The 11,630-nt window shown below is 26.4% G+C and overlaps 1 protein-coding gene across 1 annotated transcript in view; it reads right to left on the minus strand.

The window, feature by feature from the left end:
- Positions 1-11,234, minus strand: part of LOC124419296 — a 157,887-nt gene extending 146,653 nt beyond the window's left edge. The window contains exon 1 of the mRNA XM_046947994.1: positions 11,205-11,234. Within this exon, the coding sequence (XP_046803950.1) occupies positions 11,205-11,234 (30 nt within the window). The remainder of the gene's footprint in view (positions 1-11,204) is intronic.
- Between the last annotated feature and the right edge of the window lie 396 nt (positions 11,235-11,630).

Genomic DNA, 11,630 nt, shown 5'->3' on the forward strand with positions numbered 1-11,630 from the left:
AGAACAGAACTAGAACTGAACTAGAACAGAACTAGAACAGAACTAGAACAGAACTAGAACAGAACTAGAACAGAACTAGAACAGAACTAGAACAGAACTAGAACTGAAATAGAACAAAAACTAAATTACTCAATAAAACTAAATTATTAACTAAAGTTTATAAAAGCATCTAACTTAGTCATGGTACTAAATTATTTGGAATATACGAACTTATTGTTTCTCATTTTCAAATTTGTTCACTGGGCGTCCTTTTCATTACCATTTATAAAAATCACACACAAACATACAAACTAACTACATTTCTGGTCATATTCAACTGTATAAACGTACGGTTAGTGAGTAAGTTTTAAAAATGCCAGTTTATTTAGGAAAAAGTTTTTAACTCAAGCAACCAAGCATTAAATCCTAAATGTCGCAGAAACTATATAAAAATAAAATTAAAGAAAAATAAACTCAAACTAAAGGAAAGAAAATGCAAAAAAAAAATGTGCAAAAAATATATTTAAATAAAAAAGTGAAAAAAAACATTTATATAGTAAAATAATAAAACTACAAACATTTTACAAAAAAAAAAGATATATAAATAAAATAAATGTAGTAACCATGAAACTAAAAATAAGAATGCTCCTTGAACTCTGGCATACTGCTAAATATACAAACAGATGAAATGTTTGCATACTTTATGGCATAGTTTGTAGACCCCGGCGTACACATATACCCAGGGGTGTCTACTATATAAAAGCTTTTACAACCCTGCTGTTCTCCTACGAATACCGGAAATGGATGCAGAAGCTTTAGAGACTCTAATACAAATATAACAAGGACTTAAATCGAAAGAAAGAGAAAAAATACAAACAATATTTAAGCAAAAAAAAAAAAAATTGGAAAAAAAAGTAAACTAACAAAAAGAAAAACTATGTCAAAGTATTTTAGTTGTGCAGTAAATTCTAGCAAAAAGAATAAAAGATTCTACGAAGACTCTTCCATACTACTACCACACTTATGTACAGGCAAGAATCCAACACTCCAACTACAAAAGAACACAAACAAACAAGATATTTAGGGGCACGAATTTATTATGTAGTCTGTAGCAATAACAAGAGAAAAAAATGGAGGCAAAGAAAGAATGAAAGAAAAAAATAAAAGAGCAGGCTTATGCAGGTTGTTTGACAAAAGTAAACAAGTATTTAGTTTAACAAAATATTGAAGACAAGATTTTAAAAGATTTTAACACTATTTTCTTGTGTAAGCATTTATTTCCTCTATCTCTGGTTTATTTTACCTTTTATGCTTAATATCTGAAGCATACTTTTAGGCTGCAGCACTTTTAATGTATACATTAAGGTGAGGTTTTAATAGAAGACAAAGATATACAGGCATTTTTTTTTTGTTTTTTGAAAAAGACTACTTTACTTTGACAAGCAAGTTTTCTCTATATAAACATTTAAATTAATTTGAAAAATAAGAAATATAAATAAAACTTTATTTAATAAGAACTTTTAGCCTACAAATAGAGAATAATGTTAAAAAATTGCCAAAGCATACTTTTAGACAGTTGCTGTATTTTAATGAACTGTATAGCTTTAGGCTTTAATTAATAGAATATTGTTGAAATTATTTAAATTAAGTTGCAATTTATTAAGTGTTTATGGCGCCGTATAAATTTGTTTTGTAGAAGATTTAGTTTTTCTTTAAAAAAAGCTGCTTAAAACTTTTTAGTGAAACAATTTTTTTTTCTCAAAAAATTTCAAGAGTTTCTTAAATATTTATAGATTTTTTTTAGTCCAAAATGTAAAATAAACAACAATAACAAGTTCGTCTCAAGTGCTAGGACTTAAGGAAACACTTAAAATATATTGTCTATTTCAAGGCCATTTTAAGTTTAAACTAATTTCTGAGAATTTGTTTTCAAGAGTTTATCAAATATTTACAAATTTTTCTTTAAGACATAAATCAATAAAAAATTAAGGCAAAAACATTTACACAATTTTCAAAAGGTTTATTATGACGACAAAAATATATCTACATATTTGCTTAAGAGTTTGCAAATGAAGAGGATTCATGCTTTTTGCAATTTTAGCAAAATTTTTACAATTTTAGCAAAAGAAATTAAAAAGTCACTTATTTATCCTTTTTTCTATAATTAAGAAAAAATTTTTTAAAAATAAGTTTTACTTCAAAAATGTTGCAGAAAAATTTTGAAAAGTTCACAACATTTACAAAAAGTTATGAATTTTTATAAAACTTTGTAAAAGGATGCCCTCTATAGTCCTTATATATTTTCACAAAAATTCCTGTCCAAAAGCTTAAAAACAAAAAAGTCCCTCATATATCCTTTTTTTAATTTACTAAAATATTTTTTTTTTTCAATAGAAAAATTTCTTTTAATTGCATTTAAAAAAGAAAAATCTTCACATAGACGGACAGACAGAACAAGACTAAATATATTAGAAAAATTAGACTTAAGCTTTTTACAATTTTGGCAAAATTTTCCAAATCTTAAAAATAGAAATTAACAAGTCACTTATATGTCCATTTTTCTATAATTAAGAAAAATTTTTTAAAAATAAGTTTTACTTCAAATATGTTGCAGAAAATTTTTAAAAGTTCACAGCTTTTAAGAAAAGTTAAGAATTTTTATAAAACTTTGTAAAAGGATGTCCTTTATAGTCCTTAAATAATTTCACAAAAATTTCTTTCCAAATGTTTAAAAACAAAAAAGTCCCTCATATATCCTTTTTTCGTTTTACTAAAATAATTTTTTTTTTCATTACAAAAATTTCATTTAAATAACAAGCTTTACTTTAGATGGACAGACAGAACAAGACTAAATGTATTAGAAAAAGTATTCTAAAATGTGTGTTATACTTTGAGGTTGATTATAACACCACAAACCAATAATACCATACTACTGTGGTGTAGCGTATACAAGAAAACTATTCACTTCCATTTAACATTTAGTTAATTAAAATAGAGAAAGTTTTTCTACACATTTTTTTTATTGAAAATTTGATTTCAAATGTTTTCCAAATTTACCACAAATAAACGTCCTTGTTAAAAGCAATGCAAAAAGAATCCTTAAAATTTAGCAAAATATTGCATTTTCTTGAAAAATGATTTTTTCTCAATATCTATGAACGAAAGTTTGATTTTAAATGATTTTCAAGTTAAGCAAAAACATTTTTAAAAAAATATATTTTGTTTAGCAAAATATAAGTTATTTTCAAGTTTGCTCTTCTTAAAAGAACTTCTACATAATTAGCTTAAAAATTTCGTCGTAATTTAAAATCATGATAGTCCTGATATTTTCCAGAGCAGGACAGAGGCAGAGGAAGTGTTCTAGGGTTTCCTCTTCTTTATCCTCACTTTGATAGCTCCTGCAATAGTCATTGTGTCATTCTTGCATGCGCACCTATAGTACAGTACCCTGTTAGGATAGCTACCAGTTTATATAGTCTCATCCTGGAAAGCCACATCAAACTAAAATAACTTCACTCATCATTCTTGATGTTGAACAGTGGGTGGTGACTATCTGATCTAAACAGACCCATAAAGTTTATGCTAAAAAAGGCTTTACAACATGAAAGCGGGACACTAACTAATATGTCAGTATCCCTTTTTTAAAGGCGGGAATCAGTTTTTGCTTGTTCGTTCGTTTTTCTATTTCCAGGAATGTTAGAAAAGTTCAGGCATGGATGGTTCGCCATCTTGTTGCAAGCTTTAAAAAAAAAAAATATTTGTACAATTTGCATACCCGCCTAAAAGTATGCCACTTTTATACAAATTTAAGGAATATTAGCAATAAATTGTAGAAAATTTTTAAAAATTCGCGATAAAATTAGAAAATGTTAGAAACAAATTTCTATCATAGAAAAATTAAGCAACAAAATATAATTTTGTTCATATAAAGGAACAGCTACATCAAATTAAAAAAAAATTGTTAAATGGATATTAAAATTTCAAATATTCTATACCGGATTTTATGATGGATTTATAGGATAATAAAAAAACAATAATCTAAATGTTTTTTAAAGTTTTTCTACATTAGGGATTTAAATTTGAATGAAAATGTAATTTTTCGAAAAAATTTAATGAAATTGCTTTTATTTGCAATTATTTGCTCCTGAGTCAATTTTTGCTGTAATCTGGAATATTTAAACCTTTAAGAGTTAGGATCAAAATTATATTCTCCTTCTTTAAAAAAACAGTCTTTAACAAATTTCACTTGAAATGAAAATTAGCCTATTAATCCTTTAAGAAAATCTACCTTGTAAACTTTTTATAAAGAAATAAACTTTTTAAAGTTATAAAATGGAACTGTTTTGACACTAAATACTGCAAAAGGGTTAATTTAAAAAAGTTTTACTGATGCAAATTTAATCCATATTAATGTTTCTTTAGTTGGTTGTTGAAGAGCTTAAATCTAGTCCACTCATTGTTGATAATAAAAAGTCTATAAAATTGCATAATTTAAGGAGTTTTTTTTATTAAAAGCATACGTTTAGTTGTTCATTTATATATAAAAATATATAGAATTCCAAATTTGTACAAATAAAAGAGTTATGTTTGTTCGAAATCAATAAACTTAGGAACTACTTAAGCAGTTTATAGTACAAAATTACAAATATTTGTTTTAGGGATCGTGAGAAGTCTTAATATAAATTTTTAAGTATGTCCGACAGATAACATCAAAGTTTTAATTTTCAGTCAATTACAACTAAACCCTTAAACGGTCATTATAAAATTTCAGAGAATTAGAAATTGCATAATTTAAGGCGTTTTATTTATAAGCATACTTTTAAGAGCTTTTACAATATTTTTTAAAGCCCTGATATATTTAAGGTGTTTTATTTAAAAGCTTACTGTTAAGAACTTTTTCTGGTATTTTAAAGCATAATTTTAGGTGCCTCTTAACGTACTTCAAAAGTACGTTTAAAAATTTAAAGAATTACATATTAAATGTAAAGAAATTTGCAAATTTGATCCATATTGTTAACGTTACAGTTTGCCATTGATTATTTAAATCTAAGCTTGAATCTATAGATATTTTTAAGAATAACAAAAAATTCATAAAATTGCATATTTTTAGGCATGCATATCTTTATTTATATTTGCATACTTTTAAAAATTGTTTGCCTGCAAACATCTATAATTTCAATAATCATATTGAAAAAAATCAAATATTTCAATTAAATTTCTCAGTATAAAGCCTTACAGTAATACACAGCATACTTTTAGGTGCTTTTATGTATAATAACATGTTTTGAAGAAAATTTTCAATTAAATTTATATTAACATTGTTTTAGTTTTTGCTTTCTTTATTAAATAACGATATTTTCGCTAAGAATTCTAAAAGGGCAAATATTTACATAATATTATTTGTTTAGTATTTTAAAGCATAGCTTTAGGTGTTTATTTAAATCTAAACATTATTTAATATATTCAAAAAGGTTTAATAAAGTTAGAAATGTTTTTTGTGTCCGTGATTTTGCAAAAATACCGTGGCACTGGTAACTTTCGCAACTTTTTAGAAAAAATACATTTTAGACATAAATTTATACCGTAAACGCACAAGTATAAAAACATTATATCAAAAAATATTTTCATTAGTTTATGTAGACTTACAAAGTATTTTGTTTAATAATTTTTCCATTATTGATCTTCAAGTTTTAAAAATAATTAGATAAATGTTTAAGGCAATTGTATGCATGTATTTCTCTTTATATATAGTCACAATCAATCTCTTTGAGTTTGTCATTTCGTTTGTTAAACCTGGAGCTATTGCTTGTTGAGCCACAACATTGTGCATGTGTATGTCTATTCACATACTTTGTCTGTATGTGTGTTGAAATCTGTTTTCTCAAGGCCCTATATAGTTGTGAGATAAAGCTTTTATTTAAGCAAAATCGGTCATAACTAACAAAGATATAAGTGAAAGACTGACAAAATTGAAATTGCTTTGATCTTTAAAATTTGATTGAGCTGCACTAAATCAGAATCTGGCCTCAGAATTTCTGTTATTCGCGGTATAGTGCCCAAAAGTTTTTAAAATCCATTTAAGAGACGTTATAACAGCGCGAAGTCAATTTTGTTTCTGAAATGTTCTTTGCTAACTGCAAGTACATTCTGTCAGCTTTAAGATAACTTCTTTCTTCTTGACATATTGATTGAGCTACGCTTAATCAGAAGCTAAGCTCAAAATTTATGGTATTCGAGGAATCGTGTCTGGAAATTTTAAAAACCCCTTTTTGAGACGTTATAACAGCGCGAAGACAACTTTATTTATAAAATGTTGTTTGCTATCTGCAATTACATTCTGTCAGCTTTAAGATAACTTCATTGCTCTTGGCATATTTTTTACTTTTTTCGAGATATCTGCATTTTAAGTTTGATACAACAAAAACTTTAAAAATCTACTGTAATTGCTGAATTATCATCCTTTAATTTTAACGGGCATTGCTTTAAGAGACAATGTTATGTCGAATCAGAAAGTGATTTTAAGTCAATTGCAACATCGTCAAGTTGTTGTGAATTTTGTATTAATTTGTAACAATATTTACAAAGCATTATACCTTCGAAACTATAGTAGTGTAGATACCCAGCAGAATCTTACATTGAAAGCCAATTTTCAGTATTTATTCATTAGAACGGTGATGCCATTGAAGGCAAGTATTTACCACGCTCGCTTACAGATCACTATTTAAATTAGTTCTTATAAATAATGAGGTAAAAATTAGTTTTGTTTTAAATACAAAACAATTCCTTATACACGAACATGGGTTCTTCTTCTGATTATATGTAAGTCATTATAAGAGTACATACAAGTAATGCAGATGGTTAGAAGTAGTCATTGAATAATAGGTGGTCAAATTGCTGGGTATAAATATATTAAAAACTATGAGTTTTACGTGAAGATATCTCGAAGAAGAAAGAACATATTAAGCTGTTATTTTCAAGTTAAAACAATGGATCAGATGGCAAAAAACACTTTGGTCAGATTTGGTCAATCCTATAGAAAACTATAACATCGTCTCAGAGCTTCGACTTTTTTAATTTTGTCTCTTAGTCTTAAATAATTGAGGAATTAATAACGGAACGACCAATAATTGAATACACCTTGCAAAAATTATGCTTACTCGGCAGCAGATTTGTAAGGAGAAGACCAGCTGTTATCGCTTGCACTTGTTCTAAAAGGTTACATGATTTTTATATCGGATCCTCGCATTTATGCTGTGCTTTAGGAGACCAAGATAGACACATGTTACTCTGAACATTGACTAAACTTTAGAAACATACAAAATTATTGCAGTTTGAGATCATGTAGTTATATTTATTGATAGCAAATGAAGACTATATTTGGTGGGTAAAAAGTCTACCTTCGAGAGTCGCTAAAACGTAAAAAAGTCATCAACATTTCAACATTTCCACGATTTAGAGCTTAATTTTTAGTTCACAGTTATAGTAAAAGATCAATTCCAAAGAAAACTATGTTATTTCTTAGAACTTGATTGCACTTTATGCTAAAAAGTATAATATCCTGTGTTATCCTTCGAAAACACTTGCCATTTTTCATTACAAATAAACAATATACACGAAGAGAAAAAACACTGATAGATAAGTTTCCGAAATTGATACAATCCCTTGTTAATAGTGAGCTTTCCACGTTTGTTAACATTTAGACAAAGGTTGTGAATAAAATTTCAATTTCGACAACGAATTGTTGCTGTCTGCAAACAACCGATGTTATTAAAAAGTTATAAATACTTTGGTGTCAATTTGGTACCAGGCGTGTATAATTGGAAAACGTTTTTCCCTCTGTATACGACAAAATAAAGTGAATACTGAAGTTGTAAACGAAATTAAGTCAATCGGTTTAGTTTTGTGCGTGTAGATGTTAATAATGATACAAATCATTTCCGAAACACTCCATTATTTCAAGATTTATACAATTTTCATACATTTCTATAATTATTCAATTTTTGTACTAAATAGCTTTCTTATAGCTGAAGGCTATTAAAGATTCGACTCATCCGTATATAGCACTCAAATTTGATTTGTGTCAACTTTATTGTCTTACATTAAAAATTTTAATTTAAAACTGTTCCAGTGAAATTTGTCTAGTATTTAATTATTGTCGTGAATTCTACGACCTTTTAAAAAGTTTATAGATTTTTGTTTTATTCAAAACATTGACATACCAAAAAGCAATAAAAATTTCAAGGATTAACAAAAATTTTAATTGATTTTTTTCATAATATAAATGTACAAAGATTTGAATGTTTCCGTTTCCTTGCATACTCAATGAAAAACAACACCCTTTGACACAGTTTTTTTTTTGTTATGTTAATCAAAAAAATCAAGCCTACTTTTAGGCTATTGTAATAATAGTAAACACAGCCATTGTTGTTTATTAACAAAAAAAAAAACAATAAAAATATATCCTTCAACCCGTCAAATGTACAACAACAAAAATTACCTTATATTTATGTTTTGTTGGTTTGCTTTATATATTTATTGTTGTTGTTGTTTTTCTAACAATAACAAATCCAATTGTATTTCAGCAGGTCAGGGCTTAATTTGTATTATAACACTTTGAAACACTTTTTCAACTTTAAAAAATAAACAAAATTTCTTTTAACACTTTTTTTTATAATTTTTACAAACTGATTTAACTTTTTTTTATAAATTTTTTAAAATTTTCTTTTAATAGATTTTATATTTCTAGAATTTTTTTCTTTAATTTTATTGCATCTCAAACTTCATCTTTAAATTTCTTTTGATATTAAATTTCTCTTCATATTTTCATTTAATTTTGCAACAATTTGCTTTAAATTTTGTTTTAAAGTTGGTCTTTAAAGACCTTAAATTTCAGTAATTTTACAAAACTTTTCTCTTCTTTTTTCAACCGTTTTTACTAGAACTTTTTATTAATTTTTCATTTCTGTATGTGTGGTTGTTATTGCTGTTATACTATTTTTTTTTTTTTGTGATTTCTTCTTTTAATTATTATTAAAATCAATGTGAAAAAATTATCCCGTTAGCGTTTGCGTTTAACTTGCCAATAAACCACTAACCCGTATGAAAACCCGATATGAACTGAACTGAAACTTTCGTTTTGAAAATGTTCAGGCATTCAATTGCTAAAAGAATTAAAATGAAACAACAACACTAACACACACTCATACTATATATAGAGAACAAGTACTAAGTCATCAAGTATAAAACACAACAACAAGTATTACATTATAAACAAAATGGAATTAAGTCTCACTGTAGTTTAAGTTGTTGTAGCTTATAGTTGCTTGTTAGCTATGAAATGATGTGGTAATGAAAACACCTTCGCAATAAGAGAGCAAATGATATATTGGCTAATAAGAAAGAGAGACAGAGAGAGAGAGAGAGAGCGGAATCTCTTAGTAATGAAATTGTAAACAAAACCTAAATGTTTGTGGAAATTTTGTTGTGATAGGAAATGAAAATAAATAATGTTATGATTTGAAATTGAAACAAGGACATGTAAAGGAATGTCTTGAAAAGAGAGAGAGAGAAATATTTATATAGAGACCGGGTTAATTTAGATTTGGGTGAATATTAATTATTTGCAGATAAAATAACAAAAAACATGTTAGTGATAAATTTGGTTTTTTTTTACATTAGAATAGATATTTTTTATAGAAAAGTGAAAGACAGTTAAAAAAGTCTCTTATAAAAGACATTTTTGTTACAGAAAAGCGTCTTCTTTATTACACAATTTCCTTACAGAAATAAGTAGTTTTAAGTATACAGTTTTCTTATAGAGAATACTCTCCTTTAGCCTTCATAAGAAAACAATATTTTATTATCATTAGAGGCAGTTTCTAATAGAAAAAGCTTTTTCTTTAGAGGACAGTTTTCATTTAGAAAAATATTTTCTTAAAAAAACTTTATTCATTAGACAACAATTTTCTTAAAGAAAGGTGGCTCTTTAGAGTACAGATTTCTTTTCGGAAAGTGTTTAATTTTAAAAACTGTTATACTATTTAGAGTTGAGTTTTCTTACAGAAAAATGTTATCTGTGGAAGACTGTTTTCTTATACAAAAAGTGACTTCTTTCTTATAGAAAAATATGTTCTTTGGAAGAAATTGTTCTCTATTTTATAGAAAAGTTTCTTTTTTGGAAAACAGCTTTTTTAGAAAACGAAAGAGTTCAGTTTTCTTACAGAAAAATTTTTTCTTTGGAAGACTGTTTTCATATATAAAAGTGACTTCTTTCAAATGTCTGTTTTCTTATAGGAAAATGTCTTCTTTGGAAGAAATTGTTTTCTTTTTTTATAGAAAAGTTTCTTATTTGAAAAACAGCTTTCTTATAGAAAAGTGCTTCCTTTGTAGGATAGTTTTCTAATACAAAGTTGTGTTCTTTGAAAGACTGCTTTCTTTCAGAAAAGTGTCTTCTTTTGAAGACTGTTTTCTTTTGAGGAACTGTCTTCTTTAGAAGAATATTTTCTTTTACAAAAAAGAAGTCTTCTTTAAAAAACACTTTTCTTACAGAAAAGTGTCTTCTTTGATAGACTGTTTTCTTATAGAAAAGTGAATTCTTTAGAAGAAGAATATTTCTTATTCAAAAGTACTTTCTTTAGAAAATTTTTTTCTTAGATGAAAAAAAGTCATCCCTAAGACACTATTTTCTAACCGAAAAGTGTCTTCTTTTGAAGACTAGTTTCTTACCGAAAAAATTTAAAAATTATAAGAAACTACGTAAAGAAACCTAAATTTTGAAGATTAAACAACAACATCACTCATATATCGCTATATGGGGCTTTCGCAATAAATTTAGTATTTCTACTGGAAAGTAAAATTATCAAAAAAAAAATGCAGATCTATTTTTGAACATCATTCTTCAATTAAAAAAAATATTTTTACTTAAACAAAACTAAAAAACTAAACTCTTCAAAAGTTCATCAAAACATATAGTTTATTTTACTAAATTAATTTCCTGAAAAAATTAACTGCTTTGTGTGAAAAATCAAGGCAAAATATAAAAAATTTCTTTCAGAAAAAAAACCCAATTCCACTTAGTGCCTAAAAGTTCACGCTCTTAATATCACAAACACTCTAATAAGACTTTAGAAAAGTCTCTTTCTCTTTTTCTTGCTGTTTAAAACAAAATACTCTTTTTTAATTAAATTCTCTTTTAAAAAAAAATACCATCACTGCAACATATTTACTCTCTCGGTTGCAGGTTGCAACTCAAACATGTTGTGTTTATATATTTTCATTCGTCTTGTTTTTATTGTTATGATTTTTAGCACATGTTGTTTCTACAACAAACACACAAAAAAATTGAGTGAAACCCGGTTTTCACAATGTTGCTGTTATTGTTAGAGTACTTAATAAAATAAACAATTGTTTGTTACTTAGCAACATTTTCTAGCAAGTAAACATGTTTCCGACAATTGTATGCGACATTTTTTTCTGCTTGGTTGATTAAAATAATAAGAATACTATGGTTTTAGTTAGAATTTTTTGGGAAATTTGATAAAATAAATAGTTATTAAGAAGTTGTTAGAAATGTTTAAATATATAACTTAATGCTTGAGTAGATAATGATAATAGAAAAAAAAGTAAATAGATGTCTAGTAATTATTTTCATA

The sequence above is a fragment of the Lucilia cuprina genome, chromosome 4 (genome assembly GCF_022045245.1).
Source record: "Lucilia cuprina isolate Lc7/37 chromosome 4, ASM2204524v1, whole genome shotgun sequence".
Classification (NCBI taxonomy): Eukaryota; Metazoa; Arthropoda; class Insecta; order Diptera; family Calliphoridae; genus Lucilia; species Lucilia cuprina.